At 31.9% G+C, this 27,874-nt stretch overlaps 1 protein-coding gene across 2 annotated transcripts in view; it reads left to right on the top strand.

The window, feature by feature from the left end:
- The window catches only part of spg (dedicator of cytokinesis spg), a 255,921-nt gene that overhangs the window by 173,026 nt on the left and 55,021 nt on the right, over positions 1–27,874 (top strand). For both annotated transcript variants that reach the window (XM_072540448.1, XM_072540447.1), the window contains exons 7-16: positions 4,469–4,813; positions 5,619–5,781; positions 11,496–11,765; positions 16,711–17,002; positions 17,651–17,894; positions 18,007–18,193; positions 22,433–22,686; positions 22,825–23,115; positions 23,169–23,328; positions 26,076–26,310. In XM_072540448.1, the coding sequence (XP_072396549.1) occupies positions 4,469–4,813; positions 5,619–5,781; positions 11,496–11,765; positions 16,711–17,002; positions 17,651–17,894; positions 18,007–18,193; positions 22,433–22,686; positions 22,825–23,115; positions 23,169–23,328; positions 26,076–26,310 (2,441 nt within the window). The remainder of the gene's footprint in view (positions 1–4,468; positions 4,814–5,618; positions 5,782–11,495; positions 11,766–16,710; positions 17,003–17,650; positions 17,895–18,006; positions 18,194–22,432; positions 22,687–22,824; positions 23,116–23,168; positions 23,329–26,075; positions 26,311–27,874) is intronic.

Raw genomic sequence — 27,874 nt, 5'->3', positions numbered from 1 at the left:
AAAAAATAATGAAAACATGTTATGATGTTTCCAAAAAAAAAAGTACTAAGGCGAATCTATGAAGCAGTGAATGACAATGGAGTGTGGAGAAGACGATACAACTTCGAACTTTATAGAATATACCAGGAACGGCAGGAACCTGATATCGTAAAACATATTAAGATAGGACGTCTGAGGTGGATAGGACATGTAATGCGGATGGAACAAAATGAACCATCTAGAAACGCTCCTTGATAGACCCATTGGTCAGAGAAAAAGAGGAAGACCCAGTACAAGGTTCCTTGATAACATCGATAAAGACATGAGAAATATGGGAATACGTGCTTGGCGGAGAAAGGCAATGGATAGAGACGACTGGAAAGAAACTCTTAAGGAGGCTAGAATCCATGCAGGGTTGTAAAGCCAGAATGATGATGAATATCTGATAAGACTCAGTAAGCCAAACACGCCATAGTGTGGCAGGAAAATAAACTTTTAGATAGAAAGAAATCTTTTATATTACTAATACGCCGCCTTTTATAAAGCCATTGCAGAAATTTATTTCTGGAATATTAGGGATATTTTAAGTTTTAGCGGTATGTGCGTAGTTGATAGACTCGCAGTTGTTTCCTATTTCCTGCTATGTATATGTATATGATGCATATATACTTGTGACCACTATATTGCGGATAATATGGGCGAGAGTTTGCCTTTGTGTCCTTAAGTTTCTCTTTACCTAGACCTAACACTAGCTAATAATCTAATAATATATCATAGTATGGTCGGAACACAAACTTTTTAGACATGACGATATAAAGGACTATTATTGTCTATTTGACATTTAGATTTCCCCTTCGTTCGATCTCTACAATCATATTCATCTATGGGCTATTATTAATATCATTTTTATATATCATCTCCCATCATTTTACGAATATTTAGTCCTGTGCAAACAATATTTAACTAAGGTTTATGTAGATTCCGTCGAAACAGTCTATTAGTTAGTTACAATTCTGGTAGTTGAAAAATGAAGTTTCTAGCTTTTCCTGAACATAAAATTTGGTCTCGTAGTATCCAATTTTTAAAATACTATGTGTCAAACATAATGAATGCAGAGCGGATGAACTAATGCAGAGCGCAGATATTGTCAGATTTGTAAAGTCACAAAGACTAAACTGGCTTGGTCACCTAGAAAGAATGCCAGATAATCGAGCTGTAAAAGTAGTCCAGAGATGGAAGCCCCAAGGAAACAGAACAAGAGGAAGGCCCCGTAAAAGATGGATAGACGACGTAGAGAGGGATCTTAAAAGCATGAACATCAGGCAGTGGCGAAGAAAAGTACCCGACAGGGCAGAATGGAAGAACATTGTTAAGCAGGCCAAGACTCACAAAGGGTTGTAGCGCCATTAGAAGAAGAAGATGTGTCAAACAGGATATCGTTTAATATTGCAACAAGTATATCGCTACTTAGTTTATGCCTAAGGCCGTCAGATGGTAGAAGTGTCGTTATTGTTATTAAGATAAATAAGAAAAGTTGGTTCGACATTTTGCACAATACTGTCATATTTTGATATATGCCGTCCTTTTTCAAAAGCACAATAAGATAATACAATACTTTCTGTGAAGAACGATTTTGATTTATGTCAGTCTTGTAAATAAGTTAAGGCTATGTCTAAAATGACTTGTAGTATTCTTTTGAGTTATGCCAGTATTTTAGAAAATTATTAGAACTTTTTGAATTTTTGAACCCAACTATCTACAAATGATTTGTGATGACTTATGAAGTTCTTTAAAAAATAAATCCAGTTGGAATTTGTTCAGATTATAAAAATGTCTCAATGATTTAGATGTAGACTCATGCTAAAGTTAACCTGTCAAAAACAATGAAGAGTGTATTATTTAAAGTTAAAGAATGAATTTTCAAATGAAAACAAGTAGTTTTTAGTTTTTACACTATAGCGTCTTTGTTCTTATTTTTATGTGACAAATCTACATTTGTAAAAAAACACGTAAAAAAATTTTAATAAAGAAGTGAATTATCTCCAAACCCCGAACACATTTTTTTAAGAATTATTGACTGTAACTTTGTACAGACTAGTACACACCAAAGCCAATATATTAGCCTCTTCGTGGTAATGCGTCATGTCAAGTGTATTGATATTTTTAAAATTCATCGATTTTTTAAATGGTCATTTTTGAAAAGTGTCGCATTTTGACATATGACATATACAAAGTCTTCTTCCATGGTAGCGATATGTTTTTTAATATATTTTATATGTTAGATTTGCCACATTTTTACAGCTATACTTCAATAGATTTAATAGCTTTTGTAAATTTCTATTATTAACTCCTAACTTGAGTTTACCTCATAGGCAAGTCCATGTCTGGCTTTGATATACAGTTTTCTTGTTCCAAGTTTACTAGTCTGTACTAATTATGTCCTACTAGTAACCAACAATGTTCAAACTATTCTATGAATGATATGGGCCAAAATAAAATATATAGTTTTATTAGCAAGAAATGTGAAATTATAAACATTTCATTGAACAGTCCTTTTCTGGGAACATGTTACACAGTGTATTTATTACATAAATTATCTTTTTGATTTTCTTGTAATTTTAACTACGATATTACGGTAACCTTAGTAATTAAAAATTAATATATCGGCAATGAAGTGTATACATTACCAAATATATTAATTTTTGGTGTCACTGAATAACAATTTTATTTATTATTTATCTCAATCGTTAAATATTTAATAGTTAATAAAATTATTTTCAACCAAATACCGAAATTACTATTTTGTTCACTAATATAAAACAAAACCAATAAAAAAGGTCATTTCAGGGTATTTTTATACATGATTTAATATTTTTATAAATATTCCGTCTCTGCAAATCTTATAAATCTGAATATATTGTAGTGAATTTATTTAACTGCTATGTCTTTATTTAATTTATAATGTCTTTACTAATTTATTACATTGTTCCTACTTTAATTTATTAAAAAGCACGATAATTTATATTAATTTATTTAATTAATATTACATAATTTATCTGGACGAACGTAACAATTAAAATCTCGAGCGCGTTCAAAATTAACTGACTCTTCAATTAAAGTTCCGTTATTATATATGAAATCCTGTTATTCGAGAACGGCGGCGATCTCCCATCGAAGTAACCAGAAGCTCAGACCGGTCTTATTTCGGCCTACCTGGACACCTCGAGTCGGATGATTCATCATAATTTGGGTCTAGATCCTTCGCCGAAATTTCTACAACAAAAACAGAATTAGTCATAATATATTTACAGTTATTTTAGGCCATGATATTTATCGTAACAATATTTACATTTAAATATAAGTTATACCCAAAGCTGGCAAAAACAGAAAGGTAAAGCCTATTTCCTGAGGCTGATAAGTCTGATGTGATTTGTACTGAAGACACTGCTGCATTGGTATCAACTGTAATATTTATGTTTTGTTATTCTTTCAATTACTTTCTTCTTCCTTTAGTTTTCTGAGTACCTTCTAATTGTTTTTAGTGTTTTTGTTTTCTTCCCTCTAATTTTTATATTGGCAATGAGTGGATTATGGTCGAATCCTATGCACAATGGTCTGCACTGGGATAGGTTTTCACTGACTGCTATATATTTTATTCACCATGATGAAATCAATACGATTTCTAACGACATCTTTGGCGTTCTGGAGAATCCAAGGGAGATTTACAAGTATAGAGTCTTCTGGGGACAGCTTCAGTGTTCATAATTGCCAATTGAATGGTCTGTGCAAATATATTTAATCTATCCCCTCTATTGTTTCTTACTCTTAAGCCGCGTTGTCCAATTATATCTTCATAAGTACTAATAATATTACTATATGTCGCTTCATAACGTTTTCTGCCGTTTTCTGACTTATAATCGCCAATTTTGTTGTTGAATGATTAAACGGACGATGGTTCAAACCCTGGCTAGAAAAGAAAAGTCTAATGTAGTAGCGGTAAATTCTAAACGGATCTGTTACTTAGACTTTGCTAGTGGACCTAAGGATGAGCAGTACGGCAATAGATGGGGGCTTGCGCCTAAATGTGGCTTTTCCGTAGATCCCTGCCGGCCGGCCTTTATGAACAAATATAAACGTAATATATATATATATATATATATATATATATATAATATATATATATATATATAATTAGAAAGGGAACCAAACATAAATGCCCCATAAATTAACGATCAACAATATGATTGTAAAATGTAATACATAGAATTCCAAATATTCCGGTTAAGATTATTTTTTTATATACACCTCTGCGTAAATTTAATATAAATTTTATTAATAAAGATAAAGCAATAGTTGTGTCCTTTGTTACTAATTTTTATACATTTTGTTCGTTCAAAATGCATTTAAACTCTATTTAAACTGATGTTTGTGTGTACAATTTCTATTTAATATGAATTAATTTTAAATGAATACACTATTTTGTTTTTAGGTTTATCAAGCCGAAGAAAAAGACTTTCATCAATTACATGAATTTATAATTAAGCAATCGGGCAAATTTAGCGCCCTTTCTGGTCACATAAACTACGGAATTATGATCAGCGTTAAAATGTTGCACGGGGAATTACGATCGATAACCGAAGAAAATGCCTTGTTATTCAAGAATGTATGTTTAACAAGTAAACTAGGCTTTCCCGACGTGATAATGCCAGGAGATGTTAGAAACGATTTGTATTTGTATTTAGATCGGGGAGAATTTGAAAGAGGTGGAAAGTCTACTGGTAAAAATATCGAAGTGTCCGTGGTTGTATTGGATAGTGAGAAAAAAATTATTAAGGTAATTATTTCAAATAATGGTCAACTATTACGTTTAAACTTTCTTTGGACTATCTTAATTTTGTCATATATATATATTCCTGGATTAAACCGCAAACCGGATCGGAAGAGGTTTTCATTAGTATTTTTGAAAGGGAGCACATTTACCAAAGGAGTAGAATATTTCTTTTCAATCTTATCAAACTTGTTCTGTTATCTCTATTTTGTGATTATTCAATGATACATACAGAATTATCAGTTTCATCCCAAAAAGCTCAAAATATTCGTTTCAGTATTATCATTAGTTAAACAGTTGCTGCCACATATTTTCTGAACAATAACCTAGTTTTTGGGTAACTAAACTAAGATACGTTCATAGTTTTGGGTTTCAAATGAGGTATTACTTACCATATGATCCCATTCAAAATTGTTTTATGAAATGGCGCCTCTCCGTCAATTTTAATGACTACGTCACTTAATCCCATCATAACCTATGTACAGGTCCGGTTATCGAAAAAATTATTAATTTAAGATTGATACTTGATTAAGTTGATAACTGAAACGAATCATACAGATTTTTTCCTGAAATTCATAATTGTGTATGAATCCCTGAAAAGCACTTGAAATGAACTTTCAAATGATTTATTACTTATCATATGATCCCTTTTAAAATAATCTTAGGAAATCATTAGTGGCGCATTGTAGTTCTTCGTTCATTTTAATTTGCAATGCTATGTTATATGCAAGACATTGTTGCATTTGGCTTTCCTTACCTTACAATTATAATATTTGGATGGATATAAAAATAGTTTATACAATATTTTTAGAACTGTTTGTGGGGAGCATCTGGAATGGAACCTACCTCAGAATATAATTCCATGATAATTTATCACCACAATTCGCCTGTTTGGGCAGAGAACGTCAGATTAACTCTTCCTATTGATAAATTTGCTGGAGCTCACGTCCGATTGGAATATAGACATTGTTCAAGTAAGTATGCATATTAGAATTGGCAGACTAATTTAAATTATAAGAGCCAATGGCAGTTGATCTTAATATTCTGGGTGAGTCATAAAAAATGGGACAAATTGTAACGATATGTTCAGAAGCCAAAAGAATGTTTTACTTAACAATAATGGTATAAGATTTGTGAAGGTACATTGTTATTGGGGTTTAAAGACCGTGCCCGATTTTTTTTTTGTTTCTGACGTGTCGTCTACGACTGTGACAAACATTATCAAAAGCGGCGAGTGAGAGGACATAGACGTTCCCCTCAGCCACTGATCTTCCACTAGTATTTACGCTATATGTAGCCATCGTGTACCTTCCGGTGTCTGTCGGTTATTCGGTTGTAGGCCAGGAAATAAGCAAAAAAAGTACCCTGTTTGTGATACTGAACGGGCCATTGAAACGACAATTGTTTTGAGTTGTATGGACCTTTATAACAAGAAGCTTTATGTTTCCGCAGTCGATTTTTTAGATTTAGTTAGTAATTAACAAATTAAGGTCAAAATGGTCAATTTTCTCTTTTTTCGTCTATAATCAAAAAGTGAAGCATTTGAAACAAATTTGAGAGTAATAAATTTTATTTGAATTTTACTTTTTACTAAGTGAAATTAAAAATCTTCAAAATGGCGTTTTTTAAATATAAATGTTATTATCTTTTTAAAAAATGACTTTAGAACCTTCATGGTACATGGAATATTGGATCTTGTAGTTCTTAAAGTAGGATCAAAATTTTAAAGCAATCCTTTAAATAATTTAAAAATTATTTTATTTGTTTATCCCAAATTAAATTTTTTTGCAACAATGAGTGTCAGAAAATGATGAAGTTACAGTACCTAATTCTGCGGATAGCTTATTAAAGAGGAAGATTCATTATTTAGGAGTAAAGCATACTATAAGAGATTTCAGAGCCATTAGTCCAAGAATGTGCATTTTAAGAGTTAAAGGTCGTTTCTTTAACCACAGTCTAATTAATGCGCATGCCCCGACAGAAGAAAAAGAAGAGGAAATTAAAGAAGAGTTTTATGACGAATTAGAGTCCGCATATCAGTTATGCCCAAAAAATGATATAAAAATAATCTATGGAGACCTAAACGCCAAAGTTGGAAAAGAACAGCAATTCCAACTCACAATAGGTAGGCACAGTCTCCATGAGCAATCAAATGAGAATGGCAATACCACTTAACATGGTGATACAGCTACAATATAAACGACTACGCAAAGAAGAAAAAAAAATTCACCGAAGAAAAAAGGGAGAATATATGAACAAAGAACTTCAAGAACTACAAGAACTAAGTAAATCAACACAGACAAGAAAATTTTATCAGAGACTGAACAAAAGCAGAAAAGATTTCAAACCGAGAACAACGATGTGTAGAGATAAGGAAGGTAATATATTGACAGAATAGCAAGAGATACTAAGTAGATGGACAGAACATTTTACGGAAAAGCTTGAAGGAGATCGGAGAGAGACGAACCCTGACATACCATTAGACCCAGGAAACAACAGAGAAAACACTCCACCAACAATAGCCGAGGTTAGAGCAGCAGTAGACAAGTTAAAGAACAATAAAGCACGGGGATTGGATCAAATAGCATCGGAGTTACAGAAGGAAGGAGGAAACGCACTACAAAAAACAATACATGAATTGATAACAAAGATATGGTCAAATAAACAGCTACCATCGGAGTGGAATAGCGGTATTATTGTACCATTACATAAAAAAGGAAATCAGTTAGAATGTGGAAACTACCGTGAAATCACGCTGCTGAATGCAGCATACAAAATAATGTCCAACGTCATTTATGAAAGACTTAGACCACACGCTGAAAAAATATTTGGCAAATACCAGAAGTCAACAATAGACCAGATATTTGTTCTGCGACAGATCCTCGAAAAAACAAGTGAATATAACATCGACACACATCATGTCTTCATAGACTTTGAAAGCATATGTGACAATATAAACCGAGAATTCTTAATAAAAGCAATGAAAGAATTTAATATACCCACACAAGTAGTAGAACTGATAAAAGAATCTCTAAAAAGTAGAAAGTAGAATCCGGATACAAAATATTAACGGAAACAATAGATGTGAAAAAGGGACTACACCAGGGAGACGCTCTATCATGCATCTTGTTCAACATCGTACTCGAGAAAATACTGAGGGACACAACAGTCAATACACGAGGATCAATCATTAATAAAAGCGTGAAAATACATACTAGCAATTGCAGATGATGTTGAGATAATCGCAAGATCAAGAAGAGAAATGATAGAGGCATACAACCAAATAGAACGAGCTGCACAAAATAGTGGTCTTAAAATCAATCAGACCAAAACAAAATATATGCAGGTAAGTAAAAACGCAGAAATAAGGCAGCCACAAAATATAACAATAGGAGAATACAACATAGAGGGGGTAAAAAACTTTATATATTTGGGATCCCTAGTCACGTCTGATAATAACGTTACGGAGGAAGTGAAGAGGCGAATATGTATTGCAAGTAAATGTTACCATGGCTTAATTAGACAACTAAGATCAGATAACGTCGCAAGAAAAACAAAATGACAAATATATAAAACCCTAATAAGACCGGTACTCATATACGGCTCAGAAACCTGGACACTCACTAAAAGAGAGGAAACGTTGTTAGCCACCTTCGAAAGAAAAATCTTGCGACACATATATAAGGTCACAAAAGAAAACGGAATATGGCGAAGAAGATACAGCTCTGAACTATACAAAATATACCAGGATCCGGATATTATAACATTCATTAAAATAGGACGGCTGCGTTGGATAGGACATGTAGAAAGAATGGAAGAAGGCAAAATACCAAACAAAATATTCAAACAGATGCCAGTAGGAAAAAGAACAAGAGGAAGACCCAAGCTGAGATACGTAGAACAAATAGAAAATGATATAACAACCTTAAAAATAAAAAACTGGAGAAAAAAAGCACGAAACAGATCAGAATGGAGAAGAATCCTGGAACAGGCCAAGACCCAAAAAGGGTTGTGCTAGTGATGAAATTTATTATTTATAAATAATTAGAATAACTTTTTAAATGTTGCCTAGATGAAAATTGTTTTTTCATATTTGGAAAGTCTGCATTTTTTACAAATTTAAAAAAGAAAAAGTTGCCCCAGAACAATTTTTGACGAAATTAATCCCTGTTTTTTAAACTGACAGCAGCTTTGGTAATAACAATTAAGATATCTAATTAACGACATTTGAAAGAACACACTTGAGAACAAAAATTTTAACGTGACAAATTTGAAAAAGCTTACCTTTTAACGGAATCGTCCACAAAGCTTCAAAATGCGGTCTTCAAAAACAGCCGAATTTGAAACTCGCGGGAAACCGAGGGAGAAGGAGCTGTTAACTATATCTCTGATTCTTGTTTACGGATTTTGACATTTCTTTTCTAATTTGTATGTACATTTTTACGTACATTTCGAATATGCGTTATTTAAGTAAATAAATTATTAAACAGACAATCTAATTGGTTTAAACAATTTTTTTCGTCTTTTTTATTTTTTTTAGTAATATTTGAGGTAATTTTTATCTTAAAACATAAATATTTCTGATTATTATATACTTCTTCAATAAACTACGTAAATAATTTATTTGTAATAGATTTTATGAAAAAACAAATTCGACGATTACACTGACATCCTAGAGGAATCTCCACTCTTTTACCATCATTAGCTAAATAATCGAGCTTAACACACAGACATGCATGTTTTCTGTCGTGTTCCGATCCCATTGTATAATTGTACCTGTTCATAAGGAGATAACAGTTATTGCTGCCACAAACTGTTTCATAAAAAAAACATAAAAAATCAACTTATATGGGCCTACAACACAAATCGAAAACTCGCGCTGAAGAGACAAAAGATGCCTAAACGGGGCACCCATACAAGTGAAACATCTTCGTCCAGAAACACCTTCCAAAGAAAGCAGACAAGTCGTCGACAAACACTTTTAGTCGGTGACTCCGACAATAGTTGCATCGTCTTTAATAATGAAGATGAAACGTTAAGACTCCACCATCTTAAAGCCCGGAAAATAATATATCTAAGTCTAATATTTGATATTTTGATTATGTTTATAAACCAATTAAACTTTAAAATTTACACTTTTTTTGTTATTTAAATTATAAATTTTATTTTTTTACCATCTTCTTCAGGTTTCTCTCTCTCTCTCAAATTTCTTAGCCAGGATATTTTGCGTCGTCCTGGGTTTCTCTTCCCTTGTATCTTCCCTTGCATAATTAATCTAAGTAATACGTACTTCTCGCCCCTCATTATATGACCCAGATATTAAATCTTTCTAATTTTAACAGTTTTTATGGCTTCACATTCTTTCTTCATTCTTTGTAACACCTCTATATTAGTTACTTTTTCAGTCCACGATATTCTGTGGATTCTCCTGTAGCACCACATCTCAAAGGAGTTTAATTTTTTTATTTCAGACTGTTTTATTGTCCACGCTTCCATGCCGTATAGTAAAGTAGAAAAAACGTAACAACGTAGCATTCTTGTGAGGATCTCTAGATTAAGGTTACGGTTGCAAAGTAAGTTCTTCAATTTTATGAACGTGTTTCTTGCCATTTCTATTCTAGATCTGATTTCTTTTGTTTGATCTCCATCTTCGGTTAGCCACGTTCCTAAATATTTATATGTTGTTACTCTTTCGATCGTTGTATTATTGATGCTCAGGTTATCTACATTTTGTGGTTTTTTTGAGAATATCATTGATTTCGTTTTCTTGAGATTCATTTGCAGTCCTTACCTTTCACATGCATTGTATACATGTTGTATTATGTACTGTAGATCTTCCATGTCACTTGGAAATATAACCGTATCGTCCGCATATTTAATATTATTAATGCTATTTCCGTTGACCAAAATACCTTCCACAATATCCAATAAAGCTTCTTGAAATATCACTTTACTGTAGACGTTGAATAAGAGTGGTGAAAGTATGCACCCTTGTCGAACTCCTCTAAGTATACTTACTTCCTCTGTCAGTTCTCCTTCGACTCTTATTTTTGCTTTCTGATTTTGATACAGATTCGATATAATTTGTAGATATCTACTATCTATTTTTTTGGTCTTAAGAATACTTAAAAGCTTTTTATGTTGAACTCTGTCAAAAGCTTTTTTAAAATCTATGAAGCAAGCATATAATGTCCTGATTCATATCCAGACATCGTTGTGTCAGAACATTGACTCCGAATAATGCTTCTCTAGTTCCTAGACCCTTTCTAAAACCCATCTGTGAATCACTTATTTCTTGTTCTAATTTCATGTGGATTCTGTTATGTATGATTTTAAGGAAGGTTTTTAATGTGTGGCTCATTAATGCAATTGTCCGATAGTCATTGTAATCTTTAGCATTTGTGATTTTTGGAATCGTTACAAAAGTTGAGAGAAGCCATTCTTTGGGCATGTGTCCCGTCTTGTATATGGAGTTAAAAAGGTCTACCAAGACATCAATATTATCTTCATCAATTTTTTACCATGGAACAAATTTATTTCTTTTTTTTTTCATTTTAATATATTTTTAGCGAGAGAAAAGAACGACAAAAAGCTGTTTGGTCTACCAAGACATCAATATTATCTTCATCAATTTTTTACCATGGAACAATTTTATTTCATTTTTTTTTTCATTTTAATATATTTTTAGCGAGAGAAAAGAACGACAAAAAGCTGTTTGGTTTTTCTTTCCTGCGCCTCATGGACAAAGAAGGAGCAGCTGTTCAAGATGGACAACATGACTTGTACATTTATAAATGTGAGGATCCTCCAAAATTAGAAAATTGTGGTTATCTTTCGCTACCTGCATTTGCAAAAGACTTCGAAGGTAATCACGATGCTAGTGGTCAATTCTCGAGGAGTCACAAAGAAATAGTTTCTATCAAAACTCTTCTTTGTTCAACGAAACTTACACAAAACGGTAAGTGCAAGTAATATTAAGAATATTTAATTAAAAATATATGTACAATAATATTTAAATTATAAGTTAGAAATCTATATTGACCATTTTTTTATTACTACAGCTTGCAGCTTAAACATCTACTTTGACTTTGCAAAATCGTTTTTTGAGACAATAAAAATTTTAATTAATAAAATATTATATCAAAAGCCACAGGAAAACCTACATAGTATTAAAATATACAATCACTGGTATTTTCATAGATTATACATAGTATAATTTTCATGTGGCTTGAGCAGGTGAACACAAAGTGACACAGAAATCACTTATTGCGGATACTGAGCTGGGAAATTAACATAGCGTAATTTAGCAAAATACGATCCAAAAGGATTATTTTGTGTCTTATTGGTGCCAATGAAATATTTCTTTTTCGTCTTGTTTTCTCTGTCATCGTTTTATTTAACACTTTATCGCACTTTATCACTGTTTAAGTTCGGAGTCATAAAGTATAATCAAAAGATAAAGCAAGAAAATTTTCTTTCATCTTGCCTTATCTGTCATAGTTTTATTTAACATTTTTCTCTTTTTCGCTCTATTAATTAAAGAATCAGCTAGATAAGAAGAATGAATCATGCAGAAATATTAAGAACACTGAACAAATTCCAGTTAATGGTAAACGAAACTAAAACTAGAAAAACGGCGTCCCACTTCCCAAATTCTTTAAAGAATTTGGGATATAACGTGTCTCATTGTCTGATTCCTCTTTTGACTTTTATATATTTTGTAACTTTGTGTAATCTTAGAGTACGTTCATAACGGAGATTATCGCATCGTATCTTCGCCTAGAGCGTAGCACTGACTGTGAACGCTCGCATTTACAATAATGCATTTATTTTCCCTATCGATCGATAATACGTACGATCCTATGGTCGGAGCGAGGGTCGGCGCCTCGTTATGAGCGCCCACTAACGGTAATTATTTATTAGTTAGTCACTTTATTCAAACAGCAACAATATTATAATACTTAATACAATTTAAACTCAATGGCAACTATTCAAAAACTCAAATACTATTGTTCTTAAACTGTCAACTTCCTGTGTTTATATACATCTTCTGACGTTCCAGACATTACGAGACATTTCCGGAGTTTTCGATGACATCTCAAACATTCTAGATTTTTAATACTTCTGCTTTTTCGTCAAAGGACTCTTTCTATATCGAATCAATCTTACGGAACTGTATTAACACACTGCTTCTTCCTTTATAGTTATTCGCCTCTAACTGGTCTATCAGGAACCGATTGAAGCCAACAGTGTGTATGAACTACCTTGGGTTTACTTCTAGCTGAAAACTGGATGCGGTAGATTAGATCCTTTATTTTCCTCAGAACGGTGAACAGGCATTCCTAGTTTCGTTGAAGTTTCGGACAGTCTTTTTTTATGTTTGAGATTGTATAATCATACTTGATTATCTATTTCCAAAGTTGTCTCAGTAGCATGCATATCGACCCTAACCTTGGCTTTATCACTTTGAAGCTTTAAATTTTTACGAGCAAATTCGTAGACTTTTTCCAAGTTTTCTTTCAAATTTTTGATGTACAGCTGGTTCCTAAAAAACTGATACGACTCTTAAAGCGTATTTTGTAAAAAATTGAGCAATGTATTTTGAAGGATAAATACTTATTATTTACATACTATCACTGTCACTGCCAAATCTTAAAATTTGTCATATAACTTATTCTGTTCAACCTCAAAAAATGTCTCCAAATGCTAGCAAAGAACTAAAAGCAAGGATTGTAAGGAAATTAGAAGATGGTTGGCCACAATCTGCCGTAGGGAACCATTTTAACGTAAGCAGAACAACAGTTTTTAATATTAATAAAAGATGGAGAGAATAAGAACCTCTCGAAAGAAAGCAAGGTTCTGGAAGACCAAAAATATCGACTGCTCATGAAGATCGTACACTTTTGGAGGGATTAGAAAAGAATCCTTTTGAAGATGCGAAAACTGCAAGAATTATATCACCGGAAAGAAAGACAACAACTTGGCGCAGAATTAAAGCATCGCATCTTAGGTCCTGAACTGCAGCAAAAAAACAAGCTCTTACACCACAACAGAAGCAATCAAGACTTATATTTGCTTTAAACCTACAAAATCAAGATTTTTGGGACAGGGTAATATTTACAAATGAGAAAATTTTTCAATCTTCTAAAAAGGGCAAAATTGGGGTGTATAGACCAGATAATAATAGATTTAATCGTCTATATGTTGATAGATATCGAGCAGCTGGTCATTTTAGCGCCAATGTATGGGGATGGATTTCATCTAGAGGAATGGGAATGGTATGGCGTATTGATGGCAGGTTTGTTGGGCAGACTTATCTGAATATTCTAGAAAACATCATGTTTCACAGTGTAGAACAATTGTATCCAGAAAATAATTTTATCCTCCAACAAGATAATTGTCCTGTTCACACTGCAAATATAATAAACCAGTGGTTCCAGAATAACAACATCGAAACCTTACCATGGCCCAGCTTCAGTCCTGGTTTAAACCCAATCGAGAATGTGTTGTATCGCCTTACATAAAACTGTTGTATCGCCTTAATTTTATACCTTAAAATGCTGAAGATCTGTGGCACGGTATACAACAGGTTTGGGAAGAGCTCTGTGAAGAAGACAATTTTATAGTTCCTTTCACGCAGTTGGACCGACCGAAGACTACAAGCTGTTATTAATGCTGATGGAGATATCACAAAATATTAATTTTATTTTTACATATCTAAATTTAGTATAGTTTTGGTCTTCCAGACCCTCGCTTTCTTTCGAGAGTTTCTTGTTCCCTCCATTTTTATTAATAGAAAAACTGTGATTCTGCTTATGTTAAAATGTTTTGTTGCCTCTTATAGTGCCCAGTTATCTTTTAGTTTGGTTAAAATTCTTGCTTTAATATATTGTTGAGTTAAGTCATTTGTTTTATTCTTTAATAATAATAAAAGTAATAAAAACCCTATTTTATGTAAAGACTATCATTTTATATATACTCTTTATAAAAGGCAGGAGTTCAAAATAATATCAAAATGTAGACCTTAATAATTATTACAATGTATGAATTACCATATGTAATCAAGTATTTGTTTGTTTGTTTGTTTATTTTATTATTTTTACGTCATAATAAATATAATATAATGTCAGACCAATCAAATACACTGCTCAAAATGATCAAATTTTACTAAGGGCCGATTGTTCGAACGCTAATCAAAACTTGATTGTAATCAAATATTTAATTAAAATCAAATACTCACATTTTGAGGTTGAATGATTTATTTTATTCAATTTTCTTATTTTGCGTTTTAATTTAAAATAAACCATAATTAAACTCTTTCTGATGTTAATTTCATGTTTTTATTTACAAATCAATAATAATAATAAGCAATTTTTAATAATTTTGACAGCTGCTGTGACGTATTTGATTGTAATTAAATATATGATTACAATCAAGTTTTGATTAGCGTTCGAACAATCGGCTCTAAGAGTCGTATCAGTTTTTTTAAGAACCAGCTGTACTTCAGGGTTGAACGTTCTTCTTCACAAGGAGGCAATCTTCCGAAAATAAGATTTTGAGGAAGCTCATTTCTCTCATTAAGTACTTGTTTCCTCTCTCTGTCATCGGAAATGGGCCGAGAATATTCACTGCAAGTCGTTCAAAAAGCTCCCCGGAAAGATATTTTGCCATTTTACCACAACTTCTTGTTCTAGGGCCTTTTCTACCCTTACATAAATCCTATTTCTTACACCAATCTCCTACATCTCGGCGATAATTGATCCAGTAAAATCTGTCTCGAACTCTGGCTAGTGTTCTTTTGTCTCCGAAATGTCCTCCAGAAAGGCTGTTATGAAGTTTTATGATTTCAAACGTTAGAAATCTTAGAATTTCTATCGTTTTTAATAGGTGTCACTGTAGTGTCTTGTGCACATTATTTTTAAAAATAATTGCTAATGTGACAGAAAGATTTTGTTTCATTCAGAGAGCTTACCGCAAGTTCGCGCTGAGGATTTCATAAGGATGAAATACGTATAAGCGAATGGTGCTGCTCTGTATTGAAATTAAGAAATTAAATCTTACCTGTCCTTCGTATTTTTCGTTTACTCACGCAATACTAGTAAGTACTAGAAATTAGTTCGCGGTGGGTTTTTGCCTAAATAAGGTCACGTGTTATAGAATGCAATTTTTAGATTCCTCATGTCAGTTCATTTATCGTCTGTTTGCTTTGCAAATTATAGAAAGAATTATAGAATTTATTTCAAACGGAAATCTTTGGATTTTTGTTGTTTTTGACTTTTAAGTCATTATCTTTCTTTGGACTCTTTAAGGTTTTCCAGGGAAGTCTGATCATTATCTTCTTCCTGTTTAACTTTGGTGTATTCATTATCTTTTTCTTCAAGCTGATACTGGCTTTGAACATGTAATTCGTTCTAAGCATCTTGGAATTCTTGTAATTGTTCATTTAACACATTCTGCAAAATCGACCTCATCTTCTAACTTTTCTATTTATCGCTAGTTGCTCTTTCATATGAGCAACTTCAGATTCCAGATATTGTTATATTATTTTTTATCTTCTTTTTGTGTGCAATAATTCGTATTATGTAAATACTGATGCGTCTGTCAAATATATATTGAATTATAGTCCTTACAATTTACTTAAGGTGTTTAATATTAAATTAGATATTAGATACAATTTGGAAACATTTATTTAAAATAATTTCTTCAGATTCTCTGTTTGTATTAATTATGCAACTTTGTATAGTGCAACCACCATTTGTCACTTTATTTCAACTTTTATAAGTATAGGAAATGATCAGAAATTATAAACTGAAACTCTTTGTCGTTTATTCAATTTTTATTTAATATTTGTAAATTTGGTTGTATAGGCTACTAATTTTAAAATACATCTATTATTGTTGCAGTGGATCTACTCGCTTTATTGAGGTGGAAATCTCATCCGGAAAGAATACCGGAATCTCTTCACAGGGTGTTGAATTTAGGCGACGAAGAATTTATAAAATTCTTGCAAGACGTCTTAGACGCATTGTTCGCACTGTTCTCGACAGAAGATGGAAACTCCACTGCACATAGCGGACCTGTCTTCCATGTTTTGGTGTCAATTTTTAATCTTCTGGATGGATCAAAATACCAGTACTTCAAACCAGTATTAGAAGCTTATATTAAGAATCATTTTTCGGCAGCTCTTGTATATAAGTAAGTAATTTGTAATTTTTATAGATTTTTTATGTCAAGTTTGATACATTTATTTATTTAGTACCCATATTAGGTGATTATGAAAAATGTGTGTGTTTTTTATTTTATCGATTTCCTTTGATTATTGACTATAATAAAGTTAGCAGAGCTAAAATTCTTAAGTTTCAATGTGTCAAAGTTAAGCCATCAATTGTTTAAGTCATATTATTTCAGTCGTTTTATCATCTTGAGAAGAAATATCCCTAAATAATTTTAAATTATTTGCAAATAAAAGAAAGTCACTATTTTTAAAACATTATGGAATATCATTAATGAATATGTTAAGAATTAATAGTGAAAAATGGCTAGATACTCTGTGGTATACTAGATGATATATTAATAAAACGTGACGTGTAGAGGTGGTTCTTGATATGGTGGTATTGATAACTGTTTTCCTCAAAAAGTCAAATTAATAGTCTGGTTTATTCATTATGATTTATTTGTATATAAAATAGCCATCTTTCGTCAAACAATAATCCAATTTGAGTATTTGTAAGACGGTAACTATTGAACAACAGAGTTAAAGAGTATTAATTTTACCTACACGGTGTACATATAATAGACATATGGTGTAGAAATATTTCTTTAATATGTATTTTTATGTTCTAGGGGCCTTCTTACCAGTGTACAACATTGTGCAGATTGGGTTTCATCTTTTGAAAAACAAGAACCGATTCAAAAATGTTTCAAAAGTTTGGAGTATATTTTCAAGCTAATCATCCAAAGTAGACTTCTGTTTTCGCGAGCAACCGGAGGTCATTTTGAAGATAGTTTTCGAAGAGACCTTTTCAGCGTTTTTGTGTCTTTGAACAAAATGTTGTCCATAACTGATAACCACATTATTAATACTCAGGTAGATATCTATATTTTGATACCAATTTTTACATGAGCCTTAGTAAATAAAATTAGAAGTAAAATTTTTAATTTTGCGTTTGTTAAACAGATATTATGTTCTTAATTTTTAGGTTGCACTATTAATAACAATCAGTTCTGTATATGAACAGCTAATTGACGTTCTTCCCGCTTTAGAAGTAACTAGACTTGCAGCGAATATGTTAGATTCGTTACCAAGAGATTTGCCTGTTTTATTGATTCAAGCTAAATTATCATGTATTAAAAACATCGTCACTGGTAAACTCTTTCAGGATGACGGTAAGTTCAAAACCAGTGATTTACCAGTGTAAATAGTATTTATATTTCAGATTTAAATTTAAAGAACACAAACTACTCTTCAGATAAAGATGAACAGCTCAAAAATTCTTAACTTTTAATTAGCAAAAGTAACTGTCCTATAACAAAATTAATGTCATGTAACAAGAAAGACTTTTGTCGAATACTAGAGAAACTATTAAAAACGAGTAAAGTACATATAGCATTTTTCATATAAAAATGCTTGCACATCATTCAAGATTTACGACGTCAGAACTCCACAGCGTTGCCAAAACATCAGAATAGTTAGTATGTGTGGAATTTTTAAAATGTCAACTATTTGTCAAACTATTATATTAACAGTAAATACACTTAGTTTTAAGACTACTGCAACACACTAAAATTCATAAGAAAACATTTTAATATAAAATTATATATTCTAAACTTTAAACTTACCTCTTTTACAGCTTTAATAGCAAAAATATCCCGCCATTATTTCTTGTTCAAAATAATCTATCTTATATGAAAGCTTAACAGCTTTCTACATATTCATTTGTTTTGGCATAGCACAATCACAATACACAACAATAATTAGTTTTTAAAGCTATTAATCTAAATTTAATGTGTATTTATAAATACAATTTATTAATATACATTATATTATGATCAAATTGTCTAAGAAATCAAAACATAAACAAAATTCTTACTCTAAACAGCGGCAACACTTCAAACAATTTTGCCACACGCTGAACTGTCAATAAAATTTGAAGTATTCACGTATCAGTTGCGTACAATTGTCTAATCTATTTAATTAAAATTATTATTTTGTGGAATATTAGACTGTGGAATATTAGTTATTTCACAAAATTTGTATTATTAATAATAACAAATGTTTTTGGTTATTTATTTAATCAATATAATTGATTAGAGTGGAATATTAGACTGTGGAATATTAGTTATTTCACAAAATTTGTATTATTAATAATAACAAATGTTTTTGGTTATTTAATCAATATAATTCTAAAATTTCCAATATAATGATGATTACATTTTTCTGATTATTACACCATGTTGACGCGTTGACGCCTATGAAAGATCGAGCAGTTCTGTATGGGTTTCGTATTATTAGCTGTGTTAGGAAAATTTAAACTCTTAAGGTTGACGTTCTGGAAATTTTAATTATAAGTGACGTCACTTTATATAAATTGTGACGTGCAAGCATTCTTATATGAAAAATGCTATATCTATTTTTTGGTGAAAATTGTAGTTTAGACTCACATAAAAAACGATCTCTTTAAAATGTCAACAAAAATTGATCTTAAATAACTTCTGTATTATATGTCAATTTTGACAATTTTCTCGAATCAAACTCGGTCATATAATTTCGATTTGCTAATTAAGTCAGCTGACGTTATTCGGAAATATTTAGAATTAATCTGCAATGATTTTCCTTCTACTTGTCTAAAAAATTACTAATATTGGACCACAAGTAAAAAGGTTATGTCTCAAAATATTATGCAAACATACATGTCATACAGTTTTGGCCCATATTTCCGGAGTTGCAGTGTTAAGAGCTTCTTGTCACATTTCCCTAACTGCATCGTCACTGCATCCAACGTGATTATCATAATACGTTTTACATATACCCCAGATGTGTTCGATGGGATTAAACTGGCAGTGATACGGCGCTAACCGTAGTACTTGATGTCCGTAATTTGATACAATTTGGTCAACTATATAAACTGTTGGTTTTTCATTACGTTTTGAAATTTCCAGTAACTCTGATTTGAAGGCGTATTCTGAAAAATTGATATTATTTTTAATTAACCAATTTTTATGCTCGGTACGTTCCACCACTGTTTTGGTTGTTTTTCCAAAATCTCCGAGTGGTAAGGTGCATTATCTAAAATTATAACTACTGGTTCACTCAGACTAGGTAACAGTTTCTCTTCAAGCCATTTAACAAACATATCTGCATTCATGTTTTCATGGTAATCAGTAGATTTTGATTTTGAAGAAAAAATCAAATCTGCGTTTTCTATAAAACCTTCTTTCCTTCCTACATGAAGAATGATGTGTCTTTTGCCTTCGCTATCTGTGTGTTTTATTGATTTTATGCTGTCGTCTTGCCAAATTCTTTTAATTCCACCCTTTGCAAATACCATGTCTTATCTAAGTATACGAATGTTGCATTTTAAGATTTAAGTCTAGTATATTCTGTCAAAAATTTAATTCTTTCCTGAACCACAATACTCCTTTCGTATAAAAGTAACCTATTATTTTCTTTTTTGAATTTAAATCCTAAATCTCTTAACACTTTCCAAAGGCTAGTCCTCTTAATTTCAGAAACTTGTCTTTCTCTTATCTTGGCCAGTAAAGTATCTAAACTGACATGTTGATTGTTTTCACGCATTCAAATATTGCGAATTTAAAATTTTTCTCCATCAGGTAAGTCATGCTCCTAGAATGTTTACGAGTTGTTTTCTTGTCTTCGTGATACTCAGTCACACTAAGATCTTCTTGAGAATCTCTGACAGTCTTCATTACAGGTTTTAGCTAACTTTCACTTATCTCGAGTGCGCCACAAACGCGTTGATTTATACATAATAATAACCTTAAAGATCCAACATTGTCTCTTTCCATGATAAAGTATTTATGCAAATTTTCAATTATTTCATCAATATCCAACTTACGTCTAGGCATGGTGGTCACTTGAAAGTACAGTTTGAATTACAATATATTGAGTTTAAATCAATATGAAGAAACTTTCTAACTGTTGTGCTTGAGATGTAAAATATAATATAAACGCTTACAAAGATCCTAAACACATTAAGCAAATTAGCCTAATGATCATTAGGAATGCCGATTGTAATTTAATTATGTTTAATAAAAAGTTTAGATACTTTAGGTTGGAAACTGTACATAAACAAATTAAAATGTTTCCCATAATTGTTTTATTTTTAGTAGAAGTATTTTCATTTGAAAATAAAAGGTTAAATATATTTACCAAAACCCTATCTTTAACCCGTAATCGCAGACGTCTCAAAAACGGTACACTCTAACAGACATATGGTCAATCTAACCAGCACTATTTAAATTGACAAAATGTTCTAGTTTACTCCGAAGTATTTTTGACGTGACAACGTCTTAAATTAGGTTGTGGCTCGGAGTCATTCATGAAAAAGTGTAACGCCCGCTCACGTCTGTTACAGTGAGTCACCGAACGAGAGAGAGGCCCGCCGGACCGGCGAATGCCTTGCGTCTCTCTCCCACTCAAACATGATCGGTCCGCTGCGCGCGCAGCACTAGAGAATTAGGCGCGTTGAATCGGTGCGTGCTTCCGTGCTTGTGTCTCTGTCTTTCTCGAGCGTTCTTGGCGTTCAAGACACATTACAGCAGAAACACTTCCTTTCATTTCATATTTCTCCTATCATCGTCCTATCCTCAACAAAATCACTCAAATAGAAATTAGTTAAGTTTAAGTTTACATGTACAATGTTTTAGTAAACAAAATCTATTTCTATAGTTAGAATTTGTGCAATTCTTATTTTCATTCAATTCCTTGTTCCTATTGTGCAATTTAATAATATTCATATCAATAAATATTCTACCGAGAAAAAGACGTTGTCACGTAAAATCTTCGCCCGTAAAACCGACTTTACAGGCAACCGATTTTTTTAACAAAAATTACATATTTGATATTTTAGTACTTCGTATATCTACTTTGAATATAAATTATCCTTAGCACGGTAGTATTTGTTTCAGAAAAAAATTATTAAATAAGTAGGTGAAAGAAATTTACGTTAAATAACATTATGCAAGAATACTATTTATTAAAAAAACATGTAACAAAATATGCAAAACTATGAACAACGGGTTAATCACACATATATTTATTTTATACCTAAAATTTAGCAAAGTGTTAAACATTATGGAGAACACCAGTGCAGTTTCCGTGCCTTTTACTACAACGAAAGCTTTTTTCTTTTTCTTTATTTATTTTCTATATTTCTCTGGTATTTCTCGGTGTATTTGTATATCTTTTTTAATTCTTGTCGATCACAACTCGCAACAATTATCTCGCCTCTATATGGTTTTAAACAGTGCCGGATGTGATAGCCTTGTCCCACAACGACAAAAACTATTCTACGCTCGTGACCAACTTTTCTGTGAAAGAATTAATTGTTATAATTGTAGCATCATATTTTTTGTAATAGTAATAATGTTGTATATTTATTTCAGAATCTCGTAACATTCTTCTTGCGACAACGTGCAAACATTTAAGGTACCACTTGATAAGAAGGGAAGAACTAAAACTTTGTACAGATATCCTCGGGGAAATCTTAGGTTACTTGTTTAAGCAACGGAAGTCTGGAGATGAACATGGAAAAGTCAATAATTGTATACACCATGATGTTGATACTCTGTGTGTAGCTATCCTCGAAGTCCTTATTCAAACTATTTTAACTAGTATTGACAAGGATGTTAAAGTTTTTGTAAGTAGATTGCTAAAATTCTTTAGAACGTTATCAGCGTACAATAATAACACATTTTGCCTCTTTCTAATATTGGAAACTACATTTTTCAAAAATTTTATTTACGGATATATACGTTAATTTTTTTATTTATTTTAGGGATGTTTAGTGGCATGTTTGATCGGAATACTACAACTCATTGACGAATTTCATTACAAAAGACTATGGGAAGTTGTAATGGGACCTCATCAAGATAGAAAACCACTAAAAGATTTTCTCCTTAGAGCTTTTTTAGTATTTAGAAATCTCGTAAGAATGGAGGTGTTTCCTCCCGATTGGCTAGTCATAAAAATGTTGACCAATAATGTGATTTTGAAGGCACTCCAAGAGTTTGCTCAACCGTTAGCTTTTAAGTTTTTAGATAATCGTGCTGGATACTTCGATAAAGAAGTAAGTTTTTGTTTGTTATTGTTGTTTACAGTTACTAGTAATAAATTTTTTAGCTGTGGACCAACTATTTCAATTTAAGTGTTGACTACCTGACTCAAGAGTCGTTACAATTAGAACAGTTTTCAGAAGTAAAAAGAGAAAAGATTATAGAAAAATATGGAGATATGAGAGTTCTTATGGGATTTCAGATTTTATCTATGTGGTCTCAGTTAGGTAATTGTTTTATATACTTTTCACGTTTTAGTTTGATACTTTATTTATGTTGGCTCCAAATGCTGGTCTTCGACAGAATTGTATAAATATATTGAACTATAATACACTACACTGTATACTATATATTCATTACTTTTACCCTATTTATTTAGTTTTTAATTACAAAATACTGCACTGGACTTGACTAGACTAAACATAAAACTATAATGAGTACGTTCACCAGCATTTAGCAGTTGACTTTAAGCGCAAAGCGGCTTAGTGGTTGTAAAGGGCGGCTTATAACAATAGAGGAGAGGTATACATTAACATGTTAATATATGTCTATGCTTATAACCAGCACACAAAAACATTCTGAACGCTTTTGTCTCGACATTTCATTTCATATTTGACGTTTTGACGAATATGACCTCAATATGTATTTACATAAATACTACTATAAATAAATATTCTCGTACAGTACCAAAATGTACTTTTATTATTGCATGGTAAATCCATTTTTTAGATCAATCGAAATTTTCATTAAAAACTTAAAACCACGCCCACGCCCAAAAGTTCATCCAGCAGAAATAAAGTAGGCTTAGAAAATTTAACAGCGGCTTTTCATCGAGGCGACTGAATGCTACTGCTTAGTCAGCTGTCCAGTCGCTGAGGTCGTCTGAACGTATCCAATGATAAAAAATATAAGAATAATTTCTAGAAAAATATGAAATGCTGCTGACTAAACTCACGGCTGTTGCAGATGTGGGATGGTAAACAGTCGCATTATATTCGTAGTGGGTGACGATACTGTCGTTTAGAGTTCTGTGAAAGTCATTACAGCAGCGAATTTTGCCACACCAAAATTTATATATAGTTTTCATATTTTGCTATCGGCAATACGCATATTAGAAATATTTTTTATTTAACAATTTGTTAAAGAACTAGAGAGAAGTATAAACATATTTTTTAATAAGTGATATTACCAAACTTTTTTCAAATGCGGATGGAAACAGGCTGTTAAAGGAAGAAAAAGAAAAGAAAATAAGTAATCACAGAATAATACAATTTAGCTTACTGCCTTATACCAAGTTCAGGAGCAAAATAATAATAAAAAACTTACAGTGAAGTAAAAAACTTCTGGTGTAAAATGATATATTAACTAACACATTTTACTAAAAAATTAAAATATCCAAACGGATTACAATTTTTATCAGAACGTTTTCGGTCTTATCAGACCATCATTAGTGAAAACCTGAAAGTAAGTATTTCCACATTAATATAATGAATAAAAAGGATTTAAATTTTGACTATTAATCTGAAAAAAAACATAGTAAATATTTAGCGAATTGCAAAGAGCTACTCGAAAATGTGTAATAACCTTTGGATTACCTTTTAAATGTGTTACATACTGACCCCTACACGAAACGGAGACTACATCTGCCTTACCGAGGATACCAGCCAACTAAACGAAAAAGATTTATAATCAAAATTTAAAAGTGAAACTCCCAGTGATTGGCTATATACCATAGTTAAAAAAACTTAACAATTAAGTAAAAACTTCCTTTTGTAAAATGGTATAAATATTTTATTAAAATTTTTAAAAGTATCCAAAATGGATTTATAAATTTTCAGAACGTTTTCGATCCTATCAGATCATCATCAGTGAAAAACCTACAAATAAGTATAACCACTTAAAAATGAAAAAAAGATGACCAATAATTTTCATCAGAGGCAATTTGATAGCCCGACGCTATATTCAGAAAGTAGTGGAGCCTAATCTTATACCTAAACACTATCCAAAATGCAATTTTTCAACAATACTAAACCGCATGTTGCCGCCAAACATCACATCAACCATTTACATTGGTCACCACTATCTTTTGATCTGTCTTCAATTGAACATGTCTGGGACATGATAGATCACAGGCTCTTGAATCTGCAACAGCCTATACAGAATTTAACAGCTGGGACATGTCTAGGACATGATAGATCACAGGCTCTTGAATTGGCAACAGCCTCTACAGAATTTAACAGCTTTTACACCTGTTTAGGTGTAAAAGCTGTTAGTAGTATCCTGGAATGAGATATCGAACAGGATATATCGACAACCTCATGAGAAAGATGCCCAGGCGTGTCAATGAGTGTATAAGAAATCGTGGATCCTCAACACCTTCTTGAACCAGCTTTTGCAGTAAGTTGACAAATCAAGTTGAATATTTAATCATATTACAAGTGATCGATACTGAGCATGCATACCAAAAATTATTCAAATCGCATAAATATATGTTGATAGGTGTTTAGCCTTTTTTACTCAGTATATTTATCATATGTTTTTTCCTAATGATGGTCTGATAAGAACGAAAACGTTTTGAAAGTTGTAATCCGTTTGGCTATTATCATGTTTTAGTTTTAGTTATTGTTTAAATAAATATATATTATATACCATTGTACACCAGAATTTTTTTACTTCACTGTAGTTTTTTTTAAACTATGGTATACATCTAACCACTGGGATCCTTCCCTTTTATAAGTTAAAATAATAAATTTCCATACTGTTTAAAGAAATCAATAACAATAATAATTTATGATAGACCATTTAGATCGACTCGTGTTAAAGAAAATGTCCATAAATACCTAGTAGGCATATCACTAGGTATTTACAATGATATTTTTTTTTGATTAGTTTTATTCTACTGCAGTTTTTATTCTTCTACAATTTTTATTACTTATGATTATTACTCATTATTATTATTACTAATTTTTTTTAGGTGAATTTAAGCTTCATTTTATTCCGTCGATGGTGGGTCCTTTCTTAGAAGTTACATTAGTACCTGAAATAGAACTGAGGAAGGCAACTTTGCATATATTTTTCGATATGATGGAATGTGAACAAAAAGCTAGGGGTAATTTCAAACAAGTGGAATGTGAATTAATAGACAAACTAGATATATTGATCTCAGAAAACAAAGGTGATGATGAATACAGGCGATTGTTTAATACAATGTAAGTATATTCTTTAAATTTTTATATTGATCGTTATCTCATCATCTTCGTATCAAATTTCTTTCGAAGCCTGACTATGATAGCCAGGCTATCTCCCTAACGATCATTAGCGGCGACTCGTACTCTTCTTCTAGGGGAGGAGACAGGTTTGGACATTATTTTTCAGTAGGTAATATTTTCCAGACATTTTAATATATTTTTACTGATAATGCACAAATCGATAGTTGTTTCTATCGCCTTTGAATATTTATGAAACTACGAATAACCCACGGAAACATAAAAAAGTCCAATTTTCTTCAACGGTACATTTGTCAAATTGTGCCCCACCATGGTGTAGATTTGTACAACTATGGGGCACAATTTATAACATTTGGACAATTCATGGAAGCATCTGTCTAAGCCTTATAAACAAAAAAGATATCGAATATAATAAGGAAAAAATGAGGTATTGAACTTTATGTAAGACGCTTGCCGAAATATTCCCTTGGTTTCTAAAGGTATGGGAACTTTTTCCACACTAGCTCTAGATACGGTGCTAATATCATTTTGCTAGGATAATAAAAGCCACTGTTCAGTTTGTATCGTACAAATAAAATTTTACCACGGCTCACAAAGTGAACAACCGTGTTCTTGGTTGCAAATTTTACCAAATACCTGATCACTGGTGTAATAGTATAAATGCATGACTTTCCTTTTTTAACCACCTGTGTTATTCTACTTTTATTGCAACATGGGAAATGGTCGAATATCTACTAATTTGGCCCGTTTAGGAGACTGTGTTACTCTCAGGTAAGATGCTTGACTGAAAACTTTTGTCAGCACCTAATCCATTAAGTCTGTAATAAATTCCAGAAGATCAGAATCCTCCAGAGGCATATCAGGGGTTTGGGTAAGAGTTGGATAGTTCGTATCATTTATTTCAAAATCTCCAGAAGATGTTATTGGTGAACGGTTATTTTCCACTTGTAAACTTGTGGAAGGTCCATTGGTGAGCACTCCAGAAAAATCAGAATCGTCAAAATTCAGACTGTTTACAAGCCAGATTCTGGCTTTTTCGAAAGCCTTTGTGATTTTAATGGGGGTAAATAATAGCATATATATCTGGGCTGTCAATCTTGCAATATCTTAAATCGTTTTTGCTTTGCCAGAGTTCGATAAAATAAAATCATTGTAGGCTTTACAAATAGCTTTGAACAGGCCATGAAATCTGATGTACAGAAGCTGCATCCTGTGTGTGCAGTGAGGTGGGAAGGAAAGTATCACTATTCTATGGTATCTGCAATAATTGATTCCATCAAGTGAAATGTGTGTTCAATTATGGAGATAATTATGTGATACACTTCAAGTGAAATTGATCATTTCGAATCGAAGTTTTTCTTCTTTTAAAAGAACGTTCCATCATTTTTTCCGCTTTACAACTGGTCATAATCTTATTTCCTATATACATATTACAGTTAAAGAACCGCTATCTAAACTTAGAGGGTCATATTTTTATGTTCAGCTACCATCTAGTATTTTAGATAATTCCTTTATTAAGAAATACATTTAAAGCATATAAATATAT

This window comes from Diabrotica undecimpunctata, chromosome 8 (genome assembly GCF_040954645.1).
Source record: "Diabrotica undecimpunctata isolate CICGRU chromosome 8, icDiaUnde3, whole genome shotgun sequence".
NCBI lineage: Eukaryota > Metazoa > Arthropoda > Insecta > Coleoptera > Chrysomelidae > Diabrotica > Diabrotica undecimpunctata.
Note: the sequence above shows the minus strand (reverse complement) of the source record. Positions and strands in the feature narration are given on the sequence as shown.